General features: G+C 44.0%; 1 protein-coding gene across 8 annotated transcripts in view; it reads left to right on the top strand.

The window, feature by feature from the left end:
* FRMPD4 (FERM and PDZ domain containing 4) overlaps positions 1-25,127 on the top strand; it is a 504,114-nt gene that overhangs the window by 396,943 nt on the left and 82,044 nt on the right. For all 8 annotated transcript variants that reach the window (XM_065580659.1, XM_005309176.5, XM_065580663.1 and 5 more), the window contains 2 exons: positions 7,093-7,253; positions 14,449-14,551. In XM_065580659.1, coding sequence (XP_065436731.1) covers positions 7,093-7,253; positions 14,449-14,551 — 264 coding nt within the window. The remainder of the gene's footprint in view (positions 1-7,092; positions 7,254-14,448; positions 14,552-25,127) is intronic.

Here is a 25,127-nt window from a genome sequence, read left to right as displayed (position 1 = left end):
AGCCCAAGGAACCTATAACTTGTAGCCAAGGCACGTTCTATCCTTGGAGCTGTTTCCCTGGGCCTCTTCCTACATACTTGGCTCCCCTCTCTTTGGGTTTGCCAGCCCACTCTCCGTTCTCTCAGGGATCAGAGTGGTAGCCATGTTAGTCTGTATCAACAAAAACAACCAGGAGTCCTTGTGGCACCTTAGAGACCAACACATTTTTTTGGGCATAAGCTTTTGTGGGCTAGAGCCCACTTCATCAGATGCATGGAGTGGAAAATACAGGAGAAGGTATAAATACATGAAAGGATAGGAGTTGCCTTACCAAGTGTAAGGTCAGTCTAACAAGACAATTCAATTAACAGCAGGATACCAAGGGAGGAAAAATAACTTTTGAAGTAACAGTAGGGGGAAATTAGGATGGCAGAAATTAGGTTTAGGTTTTGTAATGACCCAACCACTCCCTGTCTTTATTCAGGTATGTTCATGGCTGTGAATTTGGCAGGGCCCTAACTATGGTGCTACAACTGGCACCTCAATATTGGGCAGATCGGAAGAGGAAAAGTATCTGTGTCAACACCTGCCAGCCGTCACAAAGCTTTGAGTAGTCATCTTATCTCTAATAGGGGTCTGTCCTAGGGAAACCCTACCTGGAGCACCCTCCCACAGTAGGCCATAGCACAACAGTCATACCTGCCTCAGTTTCCCTTCTTCAGAGTCCCCAGTAACTCCACTGGAAGCTTTCTTGATTCACTAATATGTGCTTTGGGGCCAGTTGATTACTAAAACATAGTTCAAATCATCCCTAACATAGAAGTCCCAATCATTGTCCATTTCTCAAACGCAGTGTATGTTGTTCTTAAAATCCCATATCCTCTAGTCCATCAGTATAGCACGTCTCTCAAACCAGCAGCTTCCACCACACCAGGGCTCTTCTTCAGTCCTCTTCTACCCATTTACCCAGACAGTCACCCCAGGCTTTCTGCTCTGTGCATTGCAATCCACTCTTCCTAGTGGGAATCCCCACAACCTCTCTGGTGGGAATTCATTCTCACCAGGGGAGCCTCCTTACTCCCCCATCCCTCAGCCCTCTCCATTCCTCTAGCTCCAGCTTTACAGCATGGAGATGTCAGTGGATAAGCCCCGCTGCTGCTCCCCTGCCTTCAGCCTTTCCCAGGAACCTTCTACAGGGACCTCCCGCAGTCTCCTGATCTCTGGCAGCACTAAAGTGCCCTTTCCTGGGTTCCTTCAAGGATGTCCCCCCTCTGCATTCCAGATGCCCTCTCTTAAAACCCAGTTAGGAAATAGCTGAGGAATCACAGGTGCACTGATCTCTTCCTCCTTAAAGGGCCAGTGCCATCCTGTGACAGAGTCCTGTACATTCATCTTGCTGTTCACCTGTAATCCTTCTGGATAAGGTTCCTATATACAGGAGTGTTCTGCACAGCCATTTGTGGAAGTGTAAATTGTGGTGACTTATTAGATGATATCTTGTAGGTGGATAGCCTTTAAAAAAAAACCCACTAAAACAGGCCACGCTACTCAAAATCGTGATTGACTGCTCCCTGCTGATATTCTGTTTTAGGTTTTGGATAATAGATACTGTGCTGCCACTGAGGAATCTTAAGATAAGCTGATGCAAAGGATGGAACCAGGCATCAAAGAGCACAGCTGCTCCTTTGAACAGCCCCTGTTCCTGTTGTAGGAATTTGTTATCTGGGATGCTACAGTTGACACCATTTTCTCCTTATTCAATCCAGACTAAATGCTAGAGTACCTGGGGACCTAAATATACAAAGGCAGAAAAGGACAGCAATCCTGAAAGGCTAGTATTTTTCCAAGACTCGGGCACTGGCTTCCAAATCACTCACTTATTCACCATTTTGTAAATACTTCACTTGATGGCAGCCTCAAATGACAAAGAACCTGTTACAGAAATTAAGGCTACAATCACCAGGAGAAAATGATTAGACATAGGACTTTAACATAATTTAGAGGAGAATGTTGTAGGGATTTCAACTGAGAGATAAAGAAAAACAAATGGAAAATGTTTGAAACCTCATGATCCCTACCCAAGTGCAGTTTAAAATGTTAAATAGGCAAGTTTCTGAAATGTCAGTATCCTCTAGAACAGGGTCTTGATTAAAGACAAGAGCTTTGGAAACCCAAATCCATAGCTGGAATTGATTCTGGGGGACCTGAAGATACTGACATAAGTACTATATTTCAACCACTATAATCAGAATAGTGGTCAGATTTTCTAAACGTCATATAAAAATTGACCCAATATTAATAGAAAAATGTTACAAGATTCTTGAGGGCAGAAGTAGGAGACAGGGTATGGGCCGGTTGTTACTAACATTACTTGATGTATAGGAAAAGAGGGGATTTACAGGCTGAATTCATTCATTGTCATAGTTCCCAGGCCACAAGGGGCCATTGTGATCATCTAGTCTGACTTCCTGTAGAACACAGGCCATAGAACTTCTCCAAAATAATTCCTAGACATATCTTTTAGTAAAACATCTAATTGTGATTTTAAAATTGCCAGTGATGGAGAATCCACCATGACCCTTGGTAAAGTGTTTCTAATGTTAATTATCCCCATTGTTAAAAATAGATCCCTTATTTCCAGTTTGAATTAGTCTAGCTTCAGCCTCCAAACACTGGATCATATTATACCTTTTTCTGCTAATTGAAGAACACATTATCAAATATTTGTTCCTCATGTCAGCAGTGTTCTCTCTAGTTTTTCCCCACCCATGTGCAGAATGAATTGTGTGACTCATCACCTCCATATTGGTGCACATAACAAAATGTATGTGGTGGGGTGGGGCCAAGGGGTTTGGAGTGTGTGTGGGGGGGTTCAGGGCGGGGCAGAGGGTTGGAGTGCAAGGGGGTGAGGGCTCTGTCTGGGGGTGTGGGCTCTGGGGTGGGGCTGGGGATGAGGGGCTCAGGGCTGGGGCAGAGGGTTGGGGTGCAGGGCGTGAGGGCTCTGGGGGTGTGGGCTCTAGGGTGGGGTTGGGGATGCAGTGGGTTGGTGGGGGTATGGTGAGGAGCTCTCTCTCCCTGCTGCAGCAGCAACAGCAGCACCTGGGCTGGGAGGGGAGAGAGGCACCTCTCCCCACTGTGGCAGGTCCAGGCCCGGCTCGGCGGGGCCACCCAGAGGGAGGGGTGCAAGTGGGGCAATTAGCCCCAGGCCCTGGGTCCCGCAGGGGCCCCAACAAGAATGTTGGAGGCTCCCCCCACCCCCGCCTTCCCCCATCCCCCGGCGCTTCAGTGCGCCGCGTCCAGGAGCGGCCCTGGACAGCGCTGCAGCAGCGGGGCGGGGTCTGAGGTCCTCCTGCTCAGAGCCGCGTGGTAAGGGGGCGGGGCTGCGAGTTCCGGCAGGTCTAGCGGCAGGAGCTCCTGGATGCGGTTTGCTGAGGCTCTAGGAGAGGGGGAAGGCGGGAGTAAGCAGCATGGTAAGCCCCTCTGAACTGGGCACCCCCCCCAACCCCATCCCCCCCACAGCCCTGACCCCCCAGCTCCGAGCTCAGCCCCTCTGAGCTGGGCACCCGCCGACCCAGAGCCCAGCTCCCCACCCAGCTCTGGGCAACAGTAGCGCTACCTCCAGGCAGCGACAGCCCATTGGCACCAACCATCACCCAGCGACAGCCCATTATGTAATTGCAAATGTATACCTACCATTAAAGCATTTAATGTTTTTAAATAGTGTATTTTGTGTATTTTCAAATTAAAAATTAATTTTTGAATGTATTTCACTGGTTATTTTTTAAATTTCCAAATACATGTTACTGTAGTATTGCAACTCTTTTTTATGGAAGGGGCCCCCAAAATTGCTTTGCTCCAGGCCCCCTGAATCCTCTGGGCGGCCCTGAGGCTGGGACAGGGCCAGGGGAGGGGCACCTGTCCCCTGGCCGCAGCAGTTTCGGCACTGGACTCGATCAGGGCCAGGGGAGGGGCAGTGTGGCAGGCCCGGGCCTTGGGGAGAGGCATCTCTCCCCGCCGCAGCCCTGAGTGCCTGTGTGGGGCTTAATAGGCAGCTGCGTGGCCGTGCAGCTTAGAGGGAACTTAGCATGTCTGTACTAACAGACTGTAATTAAGTCACCCCTTAACCTTCTCTTTGTGAAGCTAAATATATTGAGCTCCTTTAGTCTATCACTATAAGGGATGTTTTCTAATCCTTTAATCATTCTCGTGGCTCTTCTCCGAACCCTCTCCAATTTATCAACACCCTTCTTGAATAGTAGGCACCAGAACTGGACACATTATTCTAGAACTGGTTGTACTAGTATCAACTTTGGAAGTAAAATAACCACTCTATTCCTACTCAAGTTTCCTCTGTTTATGCATCCAAGATTTGCATTAGCCCTTTTTTGCCGCAGCATTGCACTAGGAGTTCAGGTTCAACTGTTTATCAACCATCACCCCCAAAGCTTTTTCAGAGTCACTGCTTCCCAGGATAGAGTCCCCCATGCAGTATGTACAGTCTTTGTCCCTAGATGTAGTCATATTAAAACACATATTGTTTGCTTGCACCCAGCATACCAAGTGATCCTGGTAGCTCTAAATCAGTGACCTGTCTTTTTCATTATTTACCACTCCCCCAGTTTGTGTCATCTGGCAACTTTATCAGTGATGATTTTATATTTTCATCTAGGTCACTGAAAAATATTAAATAACACAGGCCAATTTAGAAATAAAGAGATAAGATTCAAAATGTGTAAGATACTCATTTTTGTCATATGTGAGCCATACTATACAAACTAGGAGAAAATACATTTGTAGTAATAGAATAAGCTGGGACAGGACAGCAGGTTCTTTTTTGCTGACTCACCCTAATGCAAATATTAGGACCCTGCACAGAGGTACAAAGCTGTTTCAGCTGACTCGCTCTGACTCAGACTAAGTCCTATTAGTGTCAACCATAGGGTTACCATACGTCCTCTTTTTCCCGGACATGTTCGGCTTTTCGGCACTCAAACCCCCGTCCGGGGGGAATTGCCAAAAAGCCGAACATGTCCGGGAAAATGGCGGCTCTGCTCCTCCCCTGACTCTTCGGCTCTGTTTAAGAGCCGAGCTGCCCGAGCACTATGGGATTCAGGCAGCCCCCTTGCCTCCGGACCCCAGCCGCTGGCCGGGCACTTCCGCTCCCGGGCTCCGGCGGCGCAGGGTCCGGAGGCACGGGGGCTGCCCGAAGCCGGTAGCGCTCGGGCAGCCCGGCTCTTAAACAGAGCCGAAGAGTCAGGGGAGGAGCAGAGCCTCCAGCCGCAGTGCTGCTTGGGCTTCGGGCAGCCCCCATGCCTCCGGACCCTGCGCCGCCGGAGCCCGGGAGGGGAAGTGCCCGGCTGGGGGCGCAGGGTCCGGAGGCAAGGGGGCTGCCCGAAGCCCAAGCGCTACCGGCTTCACGGTTTGCCGGGCAGCCTCCAGACCCTGCACCCCCAGCTGGGCGCTTCCCTTCCCGGGCTGCAGCTGCGCTGGGGAAGCGCCGGCCGGGGGGCGCAGGGTCTGGGGGCTGCCCGGCAAACCGTGAAGCCGGTAGCGCTCAGGCAGCCCTTTCCGCGTGGCTGGGAATGGGAGGGAGGAGGGGGCGGAGTTAGGGCGGGGAAGGGGCGGAGTTGGGGCGGGGCTGGCGGTGCGGAAATGGGCAGGGCCTGGGCCCGTGGAGGGTCCTCTTTTTTTATTTATTAGATATGGTAACCCTAGTCAACCATGACTATAAAAGGGCTTGATCAAGGGAACCCATGAGCATAGACGGAGAGGTCCTGCAGGGAGAAACTTTGGAAAAATACGGACGCTTGTTTTGTTGGTGCTTTTTAAGTTAACAATAAAAGCTAACTCCGGGAACAGAGAACATTTGTACCAGTACCAGTGGGAATGTATAAGTGTGTTAGGTGTAGGGAGGGAAAATCACCAACTTGAAGAGGCTTTAAACATGGAAGGATGATTAGTGCACACAGCTTTTCTACATATTAACAATTACACATACATTTCCTGGCGTGTTCTTGCAGGAATGTGTAAACCTTAATTCTTGAAGATAGAAAGAGAAGAAAGATGTAGTAGACTTCTGAACCTGAATGAAACCCCACCCAATTCTCATTTGTTATTAATGTTTTTTATGATATAGAGGGAGGTGGTGTTTGAGTCTGCTATTCTTACAGTCCATATATTCCTAAGGAGACTGACTTTCAAACTGACAGTATGTCACACTGGATGGCTTTCCTGTTCCTTAACCTTTTCTGCTCAAAAAAGGTGCTTAACAGCACGATCTTCTCCTGCCAGATAAAGACTTCTGTTTTCTGGGATATGACTTTGATAGCTTAAATTAATTGATTTTAACCATTTCTTAGGCACAGAGTTTGAGTGTGACATTCTCCCAGAATAAACCAAGACTTATCTTTTTGAGGGTTGATTTTACCTAGTACTGTAATAAGACTGAGCTATCACCAATTGTTTTCCTTTCTTCTCTTCCCTTTCATTTTTCTTTCTCCTCTGTATTAATCTTCTTGCTCTGTTGATCCAAAAAACAAATGATCCAGTGTTCTAAATATACAATTGAGTGTTACATTTGTTTCCAGAGTGCTTGAGGCTGCTCAAATATATGCAAACTGTGCTGAACGTTTTATACTTAAGGCTACAGGTTGACTGGGTATGCCCTCTCCTCTTACACATATTACAGCAGAGAATTGGGCACTTCATTTTCTGGAATGTAATTGTAATGTTTTAAATAAATACAAGGTTGCTTTATTTTCCTCCTCTCCCCGGCAAATGGAGGATGAAAAATTCAAAATAAAAATGCTGAAACTTTGATTTTTCTCATATATTTAGAGTTGGTCAAATTTGTACTGTCAGATGTGGAAGTTGTGTGCAGGTATAAGTATTGGTTAGCAAGTTAGCTCTTTAATCTGAGATATTATCATCCTCTGTGTACGAAAACAAATGCAAAAGATTGTAAAACATTAAATAAGATGAGACTTTGGTTCTTTCAGAGAGACTGTCTCAAATATTCCTCCTATCCTGTAAGTGCAAGGTGCTTGGCTTGTGTAAGTACCACAAAACCACATTAATGATCCTTTCCTTTTTTCATTTATTTTTTCCCTACAGTCACATGACACAGTCGGCCACATTTGAAGACCCTCGAATAGAGAGCTGCCAAATCACCCCTCCAGCCCCTCGTAAAGTGGAAATGAGGAGGGATCCTGTATTGGGATTCGGTTTTGTGGCTGGCAGTGAAAAACCTGTTGTTGTACGCTCTGTAACACCAGGTATGATTTTTCCCCTTGCCTGGCCCCAAAAGCAGGGCTTTGAGACTTACTAACTCCCTTTCTGTGCTGGCTGTATTGCTGGCAGTGAGATGGATGTGCTCAGCTTTCCAGCATGACTGCATTGACTTTTAATGTTGTCTGCTAAGAGGTTTGATTTCTTTTTAAATTGAATTTAATTTAATAATTTTGAACTCGTATTTACACTGACTGAGGCCCATTGGGACTAAATACCATGGCACATGCGAGTACTATTAATGCATTCCAGTAACCAAGTGAATCGTGAATGCTAGATAGCATTCTGAGGGTATGTCTACACTGCAATTAAAATCCTGCAGCTGGCCCATGCCAGCTGCCCTGGGCTCAGGCTGTATAATTGCAGTATAGGCATTCGGGCTAAGGCTGGAGCTCGAGCTCTAGGACCCTATGAGGTGGGAATATCCCAGAGCTCAGGCTGCAGCGCAGTTAAACAGCCCTGCTAGTCTGAGCTCCATTAGCCCGAGCCCTGCGAGCCTGAGTCAGCTGGCACAGGCCACCCACAGGTGTCTAACTGCAGTGTAGCCTTACCCTAAATTCTGATATGCTGACATGCCTTTATAATGATGGAATGATGTCAGATTGGACTACGGAGGTCTCAAGTGGGGTTCCACAGGGATCTGTTCTGGGTCTGGTGTTGTTTAACACCTTTATTAATTATCTAGATGTAGGTTGTAACGGTGTTGGGACTCACCACCACAGCGCCTCCTGCTGGTGACTCCAGGAATTAGCTCTGTCCAGTGGAGCACCCCCTCCTGGTGGTGTCCCATCCATCATCTCACCCTCAGTTGGCACATGGACCCGCGTTGCTCCCCACTTGCAGCGTCCTTTTCGAGCCACTGCCCTCTGGCAGTGCCCCTTAGTCCCTCCTCACCCCCTTCCGGGGGGATTAATCAGCTGTCTCTCTGCACCCCAGCCAATGTGGGCAACTGCACACCCAAAGTCACACCTCTCTTGGAAGGGGGTTGGTGCAGCCCAAGACTGCCACTCCCATCAGCCAGGTGTAAGGCAAGGGGGGACCCAGGCCCGCCCACTACTCTGGGTCCCAACCCAGGGACCCTCTAGTGGCAGCCATCCTGCCCTCCTTCTCTCCCTCTGTCTGTCCACATCCCTGGCCGCTTCCCCTTCAGCCCCTTGCACCGGCTAGGTCCTTCCCCTCAGGGCCTGCAGTGTGGCAAACACCAGGCTGGAGTTTCCTTCTGCTCCCCCAGGCCTGCCCAGCACTGCGCTCTGGGCAGCCTTTATATAGGGCTGAGCCTGGCCCTGATTGGCTCCCAATAAGCCCTTTCTTATTGGCTGTTTGTCTGCGCAGGCCTACTGGCCTGCTGCAACCTACATTCTCAGGGATTGAGGCAGTCCGCCCCACTACATAGATATAGAGAGCATAATGATCAAGTTTGCAGATGATACAAAGCTAGGGGACAGTTGCCAGTACTTTGGAGAATGCAGCTAAAATTCAAAGGGAACTGGATAAATTGGAGGCTGGGCTATAGACAACAAAATGAAATTCAACAAAGACAAACGTAAGGTCCTACACTTAAGGAAGAAAAACCAAATGCACAAATACAGAATGGGGGATAACTGGCTTGGCAGCAGCACTGCTGAGAAGGATCTGGGAGTTGCGGTGGATCATGCCCTCAACATGAGTTAGCAATGTGATGCTGTTGCAAAAAAAGCAAATGCAACTTTGTATTAACAGAAGTATATCATGTAAGTCATGGGAGGTAATAGTACTGCCCTATTCGGCACTGGTTAGGACTCAGCTGGAGTACTGTGTCCCATTTTGATCACCAAAGGATGGAGAGCAGTGTTTTTCAGACTTCGGGTTGCGACCCAGTACTGGCGACCAGCATGTCAGGCACTGGGTCTCTCTGGTCAGCAGCGTCGACCGGGACATTAAAGTCCCGTCGGCAGTGCTGCCCAGCTAAGGCAGGCTAATGCCTACCTGTTTCGACACCGCGCTGCGCCCTGGAAGCGGCCAGCAGCGGGTCCAGCTTCTAGGCAGGGGGCCACAGGCCTCCACGCTGCTTCCACCCTGAGCACCAGCTCCGCACTCCCATTGGCCGGGAATGGGCCAATGGGAACTGGGGGAGGTGATGCCTGTGGGCAAGAGTCGTGTGAAGCCACTTGCGGGCCTCCGCCTAGCAGCCAGACCTGCTGCTGGCCGCTTCTGGGGCGCAGCGCGGTCTGCAGTGCCAAGACAGGCAGGAAGCCTGCCTCTGCACACTAGCTGTGCCACTGACCGGCAGCCACTGGAGGTAAGCCCATGCCCCAGCCCTGAGCTCCCCAATCCCCTGCCCCAGCCCTGAGCTCCCCCAAACCTGGAACCCCTTCCTGCACCCCAAACCTCTCATCCCTGGCCCCACCTCAGAGCCTGCACCCAGAGCCCTGACCCCCTTCTGCCCCCCAACCCTCTACCCCAGTCCAGAGCCCCCCCTCCCACACCCTGAACCCCTCATTCCCAGCCCCACCCTGAACCCCTCATTCCCAGCCCCACCCCACAGCCCTCACCCCCGCATCCCAACCCTCTGCCCCAGCCCTGAGCCCTACCACATCCCCAGCTCCACTGGGTCACGGGAATCAACAATTTTCTTCAACTGGGTTCCCAGAAAAAAGTTTGAAAACCACTGATGTAGAGAAACTGGAAAGGATCCAGAGGCAAGTGACAAAGATGATCAAAGGGATGGAATACAAACTGTATGAGCAAAGGCTGAAGGAATTGGGTATGTTTAGCTTGGAAAAGAAGAGATTAAGGGGGGGATATGATAGCAGTCTTCAAATACTTGAAAGCTTGCCATAAAAAAGATGGAGAAAAGTTGTTCTCTCTTGCCACAAAGGGCAGGACAAGAGGCAATGGGTTCAAACTACACCATAGCTGATTTACATTAAATCTCAGGAAAAACTTAACTGTAAGAACAGTAGGACAATGGAACAGACTGCCTCGAGAGGTAATGGAAGCTCCTTCACTGGAGGTTTTCAAAAGGAGGTTGGACAGCCATCTGTCTTGGATGGTTTAGACCCAACAAATCCTGCATCTTGGCAGGGGGTTAGATGACCCTTGCAGTCCCTTCTAACCCTACAATTCTATGATTCTGTAAGGGCTTGTATTTTGGAATATTGTTTCTCACTGCAGTCGTTCCAAGCCCATAAATTTGTTAGCAGCAAAAAGCCAATATCATAGTTATTATTTTTAGCCATTACTATTGTTTGACTTTACTAGTTGACCAACTTCATTTAAAGAAAGAATTTTATTCTATTTTTTTTCTATTCTGTATAGTTTCTTATACGACCCTCCTCACATAGTTTGTGAACCTCTTCCAGTAGCGCATTCAGTTATGTGACTAAACTATGTTATGTATGATTCTTTCTTCTCTCATCCACTCATCAGGGTGAGAACTGAGTGTTCAGCATAGGGTTTTATTTTGGTAGGGATTTTGTTGTTGCTGGGGTTTGGTTGTTTGTTTTTTTTATGGACACTGCACTGTGTTTATATTAGAGAAGGCAAGATGAGAGAAATGCACCTTGCACTTGTCGGGGAAGGTGGTGAGGTTTGTGACAACCATTAGTTCTTGGGTGAGTTCATTCCACAATCTCAGACTGGCCCCTGAGAAAGCTCTGTTTCCTATATAGAGGAATTTTGCCTTTGTGATAGAAAGTTCCATTGTGCCTGAGGAATGGAGTTGTTGATCATGGTCTTCATCCTGAAGCTTTAAGCAAACTTACAGACATGCTGTGCCCAGGCCATAGATTGCCTTGCAGACAAGGACAAAGACCTTGAACTTTCAATATTCTTTTGGAAGCCAGTGTAGAGAGCAGAAGACAAGCAAAACTGCCGGTAGAACATCTAAATGTGATTTGCCCAGGTGTGTGTGCAAAATGTGTTTGTACTGCTTGCAAATAAAGCAAATTATGCAGTTAGGATCTGCCCCCCCTGAAGTCCTGATTAATCTCAGACAGTTCTTTTCCCCCCAAATAGCTTTATTTAGTGTAACTCTCATATTTAAAGACCAGTTGGGGAAGCATATTTATATTCAATCACCAAAGTAAGAGTGGGGACAAATACAGTGGAACCTGTGTGCATTTGTACATAGTGAAACTCCATTTATAGTGGATTCAAAAGTAAAATAAAACCTCCAAACCAAACAGCTATAAGCACAGCTTCAGCTTGTTGTTTGAATGAATTGTGTCCGGCAGTAAGAATTTTTTTCTTTAAGATTTCATCTTCTGTTTTATATCATGGTTACAAAGTTTAAAGACAAGACATTAGCACAAGTATAATGTTTCATTTGAGGCTGTGACACTGTGCTCCTTTTCCGTGAGCTTGTTATGGGAAGCAAAAAGCTTTTTGTGTGCTTCCAAAGAGTAAAGTTGTTGTTATAGTGGTGCAGCAGTGCCACTATACTTAAGGTTGCATCATGACATCTGTGTAAAAGTTGATCTTTCTAAGTCCTCTAAAATCAACATGCTTAGTCAGATTTTTTGAAACCTGTTGTGCCTTAGGAGAGTACCAGGTAGGGTTAATGACCCAAATCTGAAGTCATTTGAGACAGATGTTCCCCAAAATAGATTTTTTTTAAGTTTCTAGGTTTTTGTTTGTTTGTTTTTACCCAGAACTAGAGATCAAAGTATTGATCTGATGCAGGTCAAAATGGTCTCAGTCTGTCAAGTTTTGCCCAAGGGAGTGCCTGGCACCCATTAAATCTTTGGAGGACTCAAACTGAGAACAGTATTTATGAAAATGTACATTTTTACACTGCACATGCACCAATACAGAAGAATGACTAGAGGGTCTCTTCCAACATTTTATATGCTTTAAAGCTAGACTCTTTTAAGTGCTTTAAAATCCAAATGGTTAATCAGATGCTTTGAAATTTGGTGTGCCTCATGGGGATGTGTGGAGTAGCATTGGTAATCCAAATTTGACCAAAAGGTTTCCCGAGGTACAGCCCTCCCCGCCCCCCCCCCCCCACCCCCCGCAAAAAAGAATCTCCTTCTGCTGCCTTATACTGTTAAAGTGAGAAGTATTAACAAAGGGATGAATCACGGACCTCTTGATTGCTGTGAACTCACTCCTCAATTAATATAACTACGAATAATTTCATCGTAAGTCCTCACCTAAGACAAAAGAAGTTCTGGACCGGGAGGGTTGCTACCCTTTGTGAGTCATGGCTAGCAATTTTCTTCTGGGGACAATGTAATCAAAGTATTAGTGGGGGTGGGGAGGAATTAGACCTGTGAATGCTTCCTGGGAGGGGAGGTATATCAGGGGACGGAGGAGTGTGGGAACTGGGGGAGAGGAGTTTAGGGAACCAGTAATGTTATGGGGGGCAGAAATGGAGATGGATGGTATGGGAGGCAAGAGAGTTTGAGGACTCAGACAAGGGAGGCATGGCACCCTTTCAGCTCTGCCAGTGCACCCTAACTCCCTTGCACCCTGAGCTCTGCCTGTGCATTTCAATCCCCTCATTGCAACCACCCTGCAGCCTCAGCTCTGCCAATGCACCTGAACCCCCATAAACTGCACATTAGAGCCCTGCACGGGACTATTTTTAATCCTGCAATACCCACTCCTACACGCTCCCACTATTATGGCAGCAGGTCCTGTGGGACCTGCCGGATCCTGGTCCTGCTGCAGGTCTCTGCACTAATCGGGCACAGGGCTCTATGCCACAGCTCTGACAGTGCACCCCAACCTGCGTGTGATGCATCTTGGGGGCATCCAGGGCTGTAAGTTTGTTGCCACATGCCTCCAGCACTCTCCTCTGTCTTTGCCCTGTAAGTTGACAATAGATGGCTCCAAGTCCCTTCAAAGTGTCCTTGTGTTTTCCAGCCACTGGTCCCTGGATACCCACAGAAATCCCATATCCTCCATTCCCAAAGGAACAGTGTACCCCAGTTTACCAGCTTTACCTTAGACCAGTGGTTCTCAACCTTTCCATTCTACTATACCCCTTTCAGAGTCTGATTTGTCTTGCGTACCCCAAAGTTTCACCTCACTTAAAAACTACTTGCTTACAAAATCAGACATAAAAATACAAAAGTGCCACTGCACACAGTTACTGAAAAATTGCTTACTTTCTAATTTTTACCATATAATTATAGATCGATTGGAATATAAATATTGTACTCACATTTCCGTGTATAGTAAGTGGCTGTCTGTATGAAATTTTAGTTTGTACTGACTTCGCTAGTGCTTTTGAAGTAGCCTGTTGTAAAACTAGGCAAATATCTAGATGAGGTGATGTACCCACTGGAAGACCTCTGCCTTGCACCCCAGGTTGAGAACCACTGCCTTAGACCACTGCTCCAGTATTACACACAGCACTCGAATTCATTTATAGCAGATGATGATGTCCTCCTTGCTTCTTCAGGCTATTAATTCCTAACAGGAGCATTTCTTTTCCTGGTCAAAAACCTATGAAATTCAGTGGCAAATAATTATGTTAATACAAAGTTAAGGTTGAGTTGAGCAAAACTCAATCTTCTGAAAACTAGGAAATGCGCAGTTAAGGTTGCCCATGCAACTGTAACCCTACCCTCTTGCAGCACTGCCACAATATGCCCTAGTAACACACATACCTTTGCTCGGCCAACCCCACAGTTGCTGAAAATGTATAGGCTCTTCACTTCCTTTGATAACCCATTCATGCTCACCTACAGGATTGCATCTAACACTATTAGAGAACAAAAAGGAATTTCCTGGTGGTCAGAAGTTTGAGTTTTGCTCATCTCAACCTTCTACAAGGGGATGATGTACCACCAAGAAATCATAACCTTACATTTCAGTAGAGTTGGAAACCAAAGCTGTTGGCCAAAGCTTTCATATCCGAGCGCCTAACATTAGAGTCCTATTGTAATTCCATAGCGGCACCTAAATAAAAGTGGCCTGATTTTCAATGGTGCTGATCACCTGAAGCTCCCATTGACTTGTTGGGGGAAATCAGGTCTTGGTTATTTAAGTGCCTAAATATAATTTTAGGAGCCTAACATCAGGCACTGTGGTATGTACATTTAGGTTGTTAGCTTTCTGGTGAGGGTGTATTATCAGCAAAGTGCTTTAGACCTCCAAGCCAAACCATATCTAATACCTGCACAATAGAGGAGGCTGTCCATGTGTTTATAATGGTCTACTAACCTCTGCTTATTTCTCACTTTTCTCCAGGCGGCCCCTCTGAAGGAAAACTTATACCAGGAGATCAGATCATAATGATTAATGATGAGCCAGTCAGCACTGCTCCAAGGGAGAGAGTCATCGACCTTGTCAGGTAGTTGATGCCTTCGTCCTACCAAATAAACCATGAGCCCAGTGGCTTACTGCCAGTACAGTCACTTGATATTGTGGCATTCTTGCCTTCTCAGAGCAGAGAAAGTGGAAAATAATGTTACTGAGCTTATAACAAATATTGGTGGAATTGCGTATTACTGACGGGAAATTTCCTTACATATATACTGCGGGAGTATGAATAAATGTGAAAAAATATATTAAAGTATCTCCAAAAGAGTTGTGCTTGAAGGACAGGTTACCTTGATGATTAAGGGTTGTATAATATGCAGGGCTCTAAAAACCCACTCCTCTGGTTGCTTGGGTAAGGGAAATGTTGGAACAGGTTGGCGAGTTGATTGGGACAGGGTACAGAGAATCTGGCATTTTTGGCTTCTTCCCTGAGGGGTGGGTTGTGGGGACAATCCTTAGAGCAGAGTAGGCCAGGTGGTTTCTGCTTTACACTGTTTTTCAGGACAGTAGTGGAGTGGGACTAAAGAGGGAACAGAGTAGCCTAGGATATGGGGCTCTCTTACCTTCAGGGTTGGGAAAGGCAGGAAGAGGTGAGCCTGTGAGTGGATAAGTGCATATATGTGTCTGTGGGGAGGATGCGGAGGGGCTTTTGGGTAGTGCTTGAGTGTACGGCATGTGAGTTTGTGCGAGTAGCTGTGTGTTGGGTGGGTGAATGTGAGGAATGAGGGGGATAAATTATAAAAAGTATAAAACAGAGGGAGAAGGAGAGAAAGAAGATAGAGAACAGAAGACACGGTAGGAAAAGAAAGATGAAGTTTATTGTGGGGTTGAGAAAGAGAGAAGGAAAAGATGCAACATGATGTATAGCAGTGGGAAAAAAGTGGAGTGAAACCATAGAGATAAAAGAAAGCATAACAAAACTCAGGAGCTGGGGTAAGTTAGAGTATGTTTTAACAAATTTATTAAATATAAAGTTGATTGACAATAAATATAGTACACAGTTGTTTTAAACTTCAGAGGCATGACTCTTAGAGGGCAGTGTGTTATATGTATTTTTTTTTACTTGGGCTAGTATGCTTTTTCCTTGGGCTAGCAGGTGTCAGGGGAAATTTCAGGATCTGATTGTATACATTTTTTGGCTGATAGGTTAAATGGAGGGTCCTTCTCTCCAAATCTGGCAATCACCAATGTTGAAAGTAAATTGCCTGTGACGCTTTTCTAAAAGAGTCAGTTCTGAATTTCAAGGTATGAACTTCCACAACAGCTGTGATTCTCTGGGATGATGCAGATCACAATACATAGGATGAAGCGCATGAGAGTTGGGGGCAAAGTGTTCTCAGTCAAGGGGATCTGGCTGTGGAATAAAACTTCTATAGGAGACTGGGTGACTCAAAAGTTTACCATCTTTAGGAAATGCTGCATACCTTCCTTTTCAAAAATTATTTTCTACCATAGCAAGAAAGATACCCACAACAGTGACATGACATCCCTGAAAAATAAAAGAAAATAAAAAACTGTAACAACCAACTGAACCAACAAATAAAAACAAAATTCCTAAAACAGAGATCTATCACAAAAAGTGTTAAAGTCTCTATGGGGTCTACTTAGGAACTTTGCTATTGATTTTATGTGGAAGCACCCAGATATTACAGTGATGGGTGGCAGTATGAAACAGATAGATAGTTTTATGTAGTATAAAGGCATCCCAAAGAAGTTTCAATGACCAGTTAAATACTATCATATTGTAGTTTATATTCTTTTCCTGATTGTTTGGGATGTATAACATGTAAGTCCCATTATCAACAGTGGTATACAGCCCCATCTCCCTCCCCTGGTGTCAGTAATTTACAGTAATAGGAAAAATAGACTGTCTAATTAGGATTGAGGCAAATTGCGTCTAAATATGAGGGAGGTCCGTCTGTGAAGGGGAATTGAGAAGCAGATCCATGTTGAATATGAAAGTAGTAGTCTTTGATCATATTGACTCTTTAGTGTCTTAACTATGCTGCTGTAAACAATCTTTTAAGTGTTGTTGAATTCCATCTTTTCATGGTGCTTTCCTTGTAGTTGAATTGTATCACTGCTCTCTACATGTGCCTGTCTCTGGGACTTTGTCAGAAGTTGCCTTTTCTTTGATGAGTTTCACAAAGGGCTGTATTAGCAGTATGTACATCATTCCACATAAAGAGCTTATCATCATTTCAACGTGGACATCTGGAATGATTAGACAAGGCATACAGTCACCACATCACTGCGCCAGTACAGTAGTGCATCGCTTTCATACCGTATCTAACCCAAGGTCATTCTTGGGTCGGACACATTCATATCTTTGAAAGCGATGCTTTGTCTCAGTTTGCAGCGCAGAGAGAAGAAATTTTGAAATCTTGCTTTCTGACTGGTAGGCATATGTCTGCAGTCAGTGACAGGTAAGCTGTCTTCCCAGAGAAGGATATATATAAAAAAGATATAACCGCATAATATTGCAGGAGTGGGGGAATGTGGGGGGGGGAGGATGCATGACCTCATTGTATACTGCAGATCAGGTATAAGAACTGCTTAGCATTAGCTATGTGAAAGTTGCTTCTATCCAACCCTGCCAGGAAGCTTAGTGCAAAACCAAGAAAAGATTTGCTTTTATAGTTGTAGAGAATGGAAGAAAAAAAATCAGTCTCATTTGAAAATATAGCCGTCTTGTGCCAAATATAGAATAAAGCTTTAAAAGTGTTTTAACACAACGATAAAATGTTTTAAACTGAAATATGGGCAGGACTCAACGTTTCAAACAAAAGTATATCAAAATTAGAGTTGTCGAGCCAAGTCTTGAATATTATATCAGAGTATAGATTCTTTTTAATTTCTAATTGCATACTAATCAAATTCAAGTAAATGTAATGGGGAAATTTCTTTGTGAGAACACTATTGTTATTGAAGAGAACATCAAAATGGGGATATTGATTAAATGTAACTTTAAATTCAAAGAAAGAAAAGATTTATACTTCAGAATCCACACCAAAAAATGGTATCTGAATTGTGATGAAATTATATAGCTGTCTTTTCCCATTCTGCCATTAGAAAAGACCACTTTCCCAACCAGTACATTTGCGGCATTTGTTTCCTCAAAATTGCCAGGGGCTACCGTTTTGCTTCACTTGCTTTCCTTTGGAGTGGGTGCTATTAGTGCCAAAGCTCCTCATTAACTTTTTCCTTCCTATGTGATACAAAATGAGTAGAAAATTATTGTGATATAGAGTGCACCAGCTTTAGTAAATGATGGAGATATACTTAGTAGTATGAAAGTTTGCACTGTTGCATCACTGTATCTCTTCATGAAATCTTAATATTTTATTACATGACTTGGAGGGCATTTTAGAACTGGTTACATTAAAACTGGTAAAGATGTTAACCTTCCCATAAACTGCCTAACTCTGCACTGAAGCAACATCTGGGTAGTTAAAAGGTTTCTCATCAGAGACACAGTAAAGGATTTTTTTGTTTATCTGTTTTTAAGTAGTCTGTAAATTGAGGAATACTATTGCTAGGCTGTGAGGTCTAGAGATTAGCAAGGATGTACATTATATAATAATGAACTGTGTCTGTAGTTTATTCTCATCCATCTCATTTTCCTTGATTCCTTCTTTACTAGTAACATTTAATTAAAGTCCAGGTCATCACTGAAACCCACAGTTGCAGAGATATTGGTAGTGCATGGTTTGCAATTGTAACATGTAAGCTCTCATTATCTCTGGTAATGTTCGATGGCTTTGGGGCTGTATTCTATTCAGTTGAGCTATTTCAAGGAAGAGATACAGCAATCATGTTTATAATATATCCTAAAAAAGGCAGGTCACATTTTTATGAATAACTGGTGGTTGCATTTTAAAAGGGGTCTCTTCAGGAGCAAATTAGGGAAAATTGGGAAAAGGAGATGACTTGAAAACAAGTTCATTTATAAATGTATCACTAATATCTAGGCAAGGAGTAGGCAAACTGAATACCAAATAGAGTAAGATCTATTTAAAGAACAGACTGTGCAAGATTGTAGCAGTAGCTGCAGATCTTGTTTTTATTATACAGCTGATACAAATACTGTGACTCTTAAATTCATCACTGAATAATTAGCTATCTCCCATACTAGGGGATAGCTTTAATGTCAACGCAGATTTTTGTGTATTTGAAGGAGATGAACTGTGTCAACCTAAACATGTTATATGGTATAGAAATTAATTGCTGACTAAATGCTTGAAGTCCTTGGAGCTTCTGTAGTATTACATTTCTCAGCAACATTTCTTATTTTTATTAATTAGTTTAAAACTTGCATCACCACAGGTAAACAAGTCAATATAGCCAACTCAGTTTTATCACGGTTAGGTAAATATTTTTTAAGGAGTCATTTGTCTCCTAATGTAATGTATATGTATGTAAGGGGTGTGTGTGTGTGTGTATTATGTATGTACGTAATGTAAGTATTTTGAAAATGTTAATATTTAGGAAGTATGTGTGTTTTATATGTATGTACATATATTTTATATACACATATACTCATTCTAAGATTGGCAAATTAAAGTATTTTTACTTAGCAATATGTTTTAATGACGTTTACAATGTCTGTGACCCAAGGCACCCCTGTACTCACACCCTACACACTCCTGCAATAATATTTGTTCAAAATATATCTTCTGAGGTATCATTTGAAAACTAACAACACAGTGGAATATATGTAACAACAATTTCATTGTGAAATGTATGTAACAACATTATGTGTACAGATATAAACTCTCTCTCTGTAATGTTACTAGGACATGTTTAAGACCAGACAGCCTAACATAGGTAAAGGGAATAAACAGGTTTGCCTAGACAAAGCAACAAGTTTTTACCTCAATTACTTATTAGCAGTAAACAAAGCCATCAAGCTAAACTAGCTGGGTTTATACTGAACTCCAGAGACAGAGAATTAACATGTCTCGTGCATCCCAGACAGACACAAGAGACTGAATCACCAGGAGGCTTTCCTTACTTTTAAGACAAAGACAATTCCTTTGGGAATATAAGGGACAGAGAGAGACTCCATCTTGATCCTTCACCTTAAAGAGACAGAAACCAAGCAATTTGTTCTCTGTGATTGGTTCTGGCCACGTTGGCCAGTAAAAAGATGAAAAGACTGTGGATGAGGAAAAAACATCTTGAAAAAAGATGGTATCCTGCTAGATGAAGTTTTAAACTTTTAGATGTGTGTTTTCACTTTTATTTGTTTAAACAACGAGGAGGCCTTGTGGCACCATAGAGACTAACAAATTTATTTGGGCATAAACTTTCATGGGCTAAAACCCACTTCATCAGATATGGAGTGAAAAATATAGTAGGCAGATGTAGTAGTCTCGGCCGGGGTTCAGCCCTCAGCAGGGCTGTGGGGTATCCCACCGCCTCGCTACACAGGGGCTGAGGCAATGTCTATAGCAGCCCAGGCCCTAGGTCAGGGCGGGGCAGTAACCAAATAGTCAGTCAGACACCCAGGCCCTTAAGCAGGGGCTGGGTCAGTGTTTGTAGCAGCCCAGGCCCTAGGTCAGGGCAGGGCAGCAAGCAAATAGTTAGTCAGTAACCCAGGCCTTAAGCAGGGGCTGGGTCAGGGTTTGTAGCAGGTCCCAGCCTCTCTAGGCCAGGGAAAAAGGGGGGAGTCTGCCACCCAAGGAGTGGGTGGCAGGGGGGACGCAGGCCCTCCCACTCCACTGCGTCCCAGCCCGGGGCCCTAGCAGTGACGGACGTTCGCTGCTGTCAGTGGGGATCCTGGCCGCAACACACTGACATCGGCTCTGGCAATGCAGCAGCCAGACTGGGGTCGGCTGCCCCCGGGCTACTTCCACACTCCTCCTCATATGGTACCTGGGCCGTCCTAGTGTCGTCGGTGCTCTCCACCAGCATTGGCTCTTCTGGGTAGGTAGCGCAAGGTAGGCTCGGTTCCTCCTCAGGGTAGCAGGAACGGGGCAGCTTTGCTAGTCCTCCTCAGGGTAGCTGGCACGGGGCAGGCTCGGCTCCTCCTCGGGGTAGCTGGCGCGGGGCAGGCTTGGCCAGTCCTCCTCAGGGTACCTGGCGAGAGGTAGACTTGGCAGGCCTGGTAAGTCAGCAGGCCGGTTGCGGCCTGCGGCTCTCTCCCAAGCGGGAGCTCGGCCACGGACGTCTGCTCTCTCCGCCGGCATGTGCTCCACTGAGCTCTGCAGGCGGGCTTTTATACTTCCGGGTCGGGGCCGTGACCTCTAAGGGGCGGACGCCGGACCCGGTGGCTCCACCCACGTTGGTAGTAGGGGAGGTTCGGCCCTCAGTGGGGCTGTGGGGTATCCCACCGCCTCACTACAGCAGGTATAAATATACAGCACATGAAAAGATGGGAGTTGCCTTACCAAGTGGGGGGTCAGTGCTAACGAGGCCAATTCAATCAAGGTGGATCTGGCCCATTCCCAACAGTTGACAAGAAGGGGTGAATATCAACAGAGGGAAAATTACTTTTTGTTGTGCTAACAAGGCCAATTCAATCAGGGTGGATGTGGCCCATTCCCAACAGTTGACAAGAAGTTGTGAGTATCATCAGGGGGGAAATTAATTTTTGTAGTGACCCAGCCACTCCCAGTCTTTATTTAGGCCTAATTTGATGGTGTCAAGTTTGCAAATTAATTCCAGTTCTGCAGTTTCACGTTGAAGTCTGTTTTTGAAGGGTTTTTTTGTTGAAGAATGGCCACTTTTAAGTCTGTTATTGAATGTCCAGGGCTGTCTCTACCTTTATTCTTTTATTTGATATCATTTAATCCATGCTCTTTAATAAACTTATTTTGCTTTCATTATAAATCATCAGTGTTGGGTAAATTCCGTAAAGTGTGTGCTTCTCGTAAGCTGACAGGTTGTAGAGGCAGAGACCCTAATACTTTTTCTGTGAGGGTCTTGTGAGAGGGACTGGTCCCTACAATGGGACAATTTTGGGCTAATTCAGGGCTGAAAGGGTTTTAAGGTTAGCCTGCGTTTGGGTAACCTGGTTGTGCAAAGCCAGGGTGAGTCTTGTCAACTGCTAGGAAGCTGTTGGGACCAGAGCTCTGAACCAAAGCTACACAGCCACAAGACACCCAGAATTACTAGGCAGACCTTAATGCCTTACTGGCCTGGGTGAACCCAAAATGTCACAGTGACACACAAACATTTTCACCCAATATAACAAACTCCACCTCTGCTGAATAAAAATAAAGTTTGGCTTTTAAAGGATTTGATAACAGCACTCTTTGCTTTAATACCACTGTAAATGTAAAAATTCTTTCCTTTTATTAAAGTAGGCCTCCAGTTCTTTCCATAAATAGTCTGTTTTTTTTCTGTTGCAAAACTCACTCATAGATCATTGTTTGTTTCTCGTTTCAGTAGTGTTTTCTTGGGGTTATTTTTCTTGGTATTTGGATGTTTTATTAGAGGAAAACGTATTATTTTCACGTTAGAAAAAAGATGGGGTCTCTGAGACTAATTTACTGCTGTAATAACAGTATTTCAGTTGTTGCAGTATTCCACGAAAAGACTAATTGCAAATTGGAACAACTGAGGATAGTTCAATCCATTATGTGATGTCAGCCCTATTTCATATTTAAGAGAAGTGACTGAAAACCACTTCTGAAGTAACCATTGCCTTGGCAAATTAGCATATCCTGCAGCATAAAGATCTGGAAGGTTCTTTCCCTGTAATTTTACAATTTCTTTTTCTCTCTAATTTTACAATTAAAGAAGGTGCATATTGCATTTAATCACTACCAGGGGATTTAAATACAGGATGCATCTTCTTTATCCATCTACCCATCATGGCTGAACATGCACACTGCTATGGAGTTTCACTTGATAGACTGTATGTACTCGCTTGATGGATATGGATGTCACTCTATCGTGGCAGGTAAAAAGAGATTCTTTCTTCAACAACAACATAGCAAAATAAATAAAATCAAATATAGTCAAGTACTACCATATATTTCTCCAAGATATTACATATCGACCAAGACATTTGAAATCTACTTTTTCCAGTAGATCACATGTATGTTAAGTCAGTATTTCAGTAAACCAGTGCTTGTGGATTATTACTCTAGCCTAGTATTTGTAAGTATAAGCGTGCTATATATATGTGTCTGCGTGATGGTATTGTACTTGCAGCTCAAGTGGATAAATCCAATAGCACCAGGTACTACATGTTTTGTTTCAGGGTTTGGTGTAAACCATCATTGTTCTGAGCCTTTGAGATTTAGTATTGAACGTGTTAGAGAACTCACCGATAGAAGGGGTGAAACCCATTGAAGTCAGTGGGTGTTTTGCCTTTGACTTCAAAGGGACAAAGATTTTTACATAATGGGCACCTCGAGTCACGTCGACTGAGAATAGAACTGGGAGTCAGGACACTGGGGTTCAATTCCTGACTGGCTCTGTGAGATTAGAGACATCACATAAGCCGCTTGATCACGTTAGCCTCAGTTGGTCATCTGTAAAATGGGTTTAAAAATGGTTACCCACCTTGTTAAAGCTCAAGAGCTAAAGATGGGGAAATCATCTAAAGTATTATTTGTTATTATTAAAAACTAAGATCAACCATAGAAGTTCTTTTTTTTTTTTTTAAGTAATTATGTCTGAAAAGAAATGCACACACATTCACACCTACCTTTAAAGAGCAGTAAACTGACCTACTCTATAAAGATTTGGGCACAAGCAGTGAACAAAGTGAAATGCAATAATCAAAATGTTCAGAACGTGATCCCTTCATTCCTTTATTTTTATAAGTCCTCTTTCAAATTTATCAGGCTGGATATTTTGTAAAACCAGCAAATTGTCAGTAACTAACTCTGACCTTTTCAAAATTCCTGGGTTTGATGTGTCATCCAAATGAAGTATTATGCCTCAGATTACATCATCATGCCATGTTACTCTTTGGAAAGAAGAATTATCGCTGATAAATTTCATGTCAGCTATTCAGTAACAAATTGCTGTATGGTTAGTGAACACTATAGTTAGGACAAGGAGATGTGAAATGGCTGTGCTAAGAGCAAAGAAATTGTGCAAAATGACTTTTTTGGATGGAACCAACAAGGATAGCTTTTATCTTTCCGGTCTGATGGAAGCTGACTTACCACTTACCTGAAATTTAGACAAAATTAAATCTTACTGGGAATATGTACAAATAATAAAATGCAGAAAACTAAGATTAAGATGCTTTAGAATCAATGGGACAAACTGAAAGTGTGATTTTTATTGTCTTTCTCTCTCCTTGTTGTGCTTTGATAATAAAATCTACATGGTAGTTAATCAGGTTTTGGGGATCCCTCAACATGTACATGTAAGAGGGCAGGTTACAACGAAGCATCAGAAGATGGTAGAATGTCTGATATCTCTATTGATCAAGATACACTGGCAAGTGAATGACAGACATGGGTGGATTTAAGCAAGTGTAGTTTCTGAAACTATTTTTGTTTCCTTTTTAAAAATGAACTAGTTTTCATGTCAATGTGTATCTTTAAGGGCCACATTTCCAAAAGTGCACATATTTTTCACAGACCCATTTTAATTGTACAAATGCATAATGTGTGCATACAAGTCAAGGACTTGCTGCTCACCTGCCTGTGTGTAAAACCCAAACTTTCACATGTGCATCAAGTATTGTCTGAGTACTTTTTGCTCATGCTTATGAATTTTTTGCTTTACAATCAAAATGAAGTACTTCTGACGCCAATTCTTAGAGCTGGTCCAGAAATTGTTGTAAAAATATTCTCTTTTCAAAATGGACATTTTTTTTGCCAAAATTTTCTGACAAGTTCTACCAATTAACCAGACAGACAGAACCCAGAGAACTGCCAAAAGGGATAAGCATATAAAGACAGATTTTTAAAGGTATTTAGGTATTTGATTTCAATAAGAGTGAGATGCCTAATTACCTTTTAAAAATTTGGACCATAATTGAATTTCAGTGGCCAAAAAGGATGAATTCCCAGTTAAGGCAAATGATAGAAAGGAAAAAGGAGTAGCAAATACAAATGGTCAAAGATAGACTCCTTGTAAGAGAAAAGATTTGCTGAAAGCTTCTAAAGGCACTCACCATGGAGTCTGCCAGACATTTGAGATAGAGAAGACCAGAATCCAACTGTGAAAGTCCTACGTTCAGCCCAAACCTGTCTTTATATTGGGAGTGATGATAGACTTGCTCCAGTTGATAATACATTTCAGTAATGGAAAAAAGGGTAAGAGATACCTAATTTGAGCTTGTGCACGTTTTTTTCTTCTTAGTCAGTTTCCAAAGTTGATATTTTTTAGCTATTTGACTTTCTACTTGCGCTAACATGTTCCAGCCTCCACTGGACTAGAGGAAACAGCAGCAGCAATAACAGAGAAACGTTTAGTCAGATTTTATTTCAGACAGAGTGTCTCCCTCAGGGATTCAGTATTCTTACTTTGTCTTCATATTATGCCTTATATAAAATAAGAATTTCAAAAATCAAACCTCAGAGATGGAACCCAAAATGCAATAAAAACTGACAGCTTCTCCCCACAGGCAGATTTGCTGTACAGTGTGTCGCTAGTAACAGTATGTGATGAAATGTAAACTGTTTTGTTAG

Source organism: Chrysemys picta, chromosome 1 (assembly GCF_011386835.1).
Source record: "Chrysemys picta bellii isolate R12L10 chromosome 1, ASM1138683v2, whole genome shotgun sequence".
Taxonomy (NCBI): Eukaryota; Metazoa; Chordata; order Testudines; family Emydidae; genus Chrysemys; species Chrysemys picta.
The sequence above is the reverse complement of the archived record's forward strand: the minus strand, read 5'-3'. Positions and strand labels throughout refer to the sequence as shown.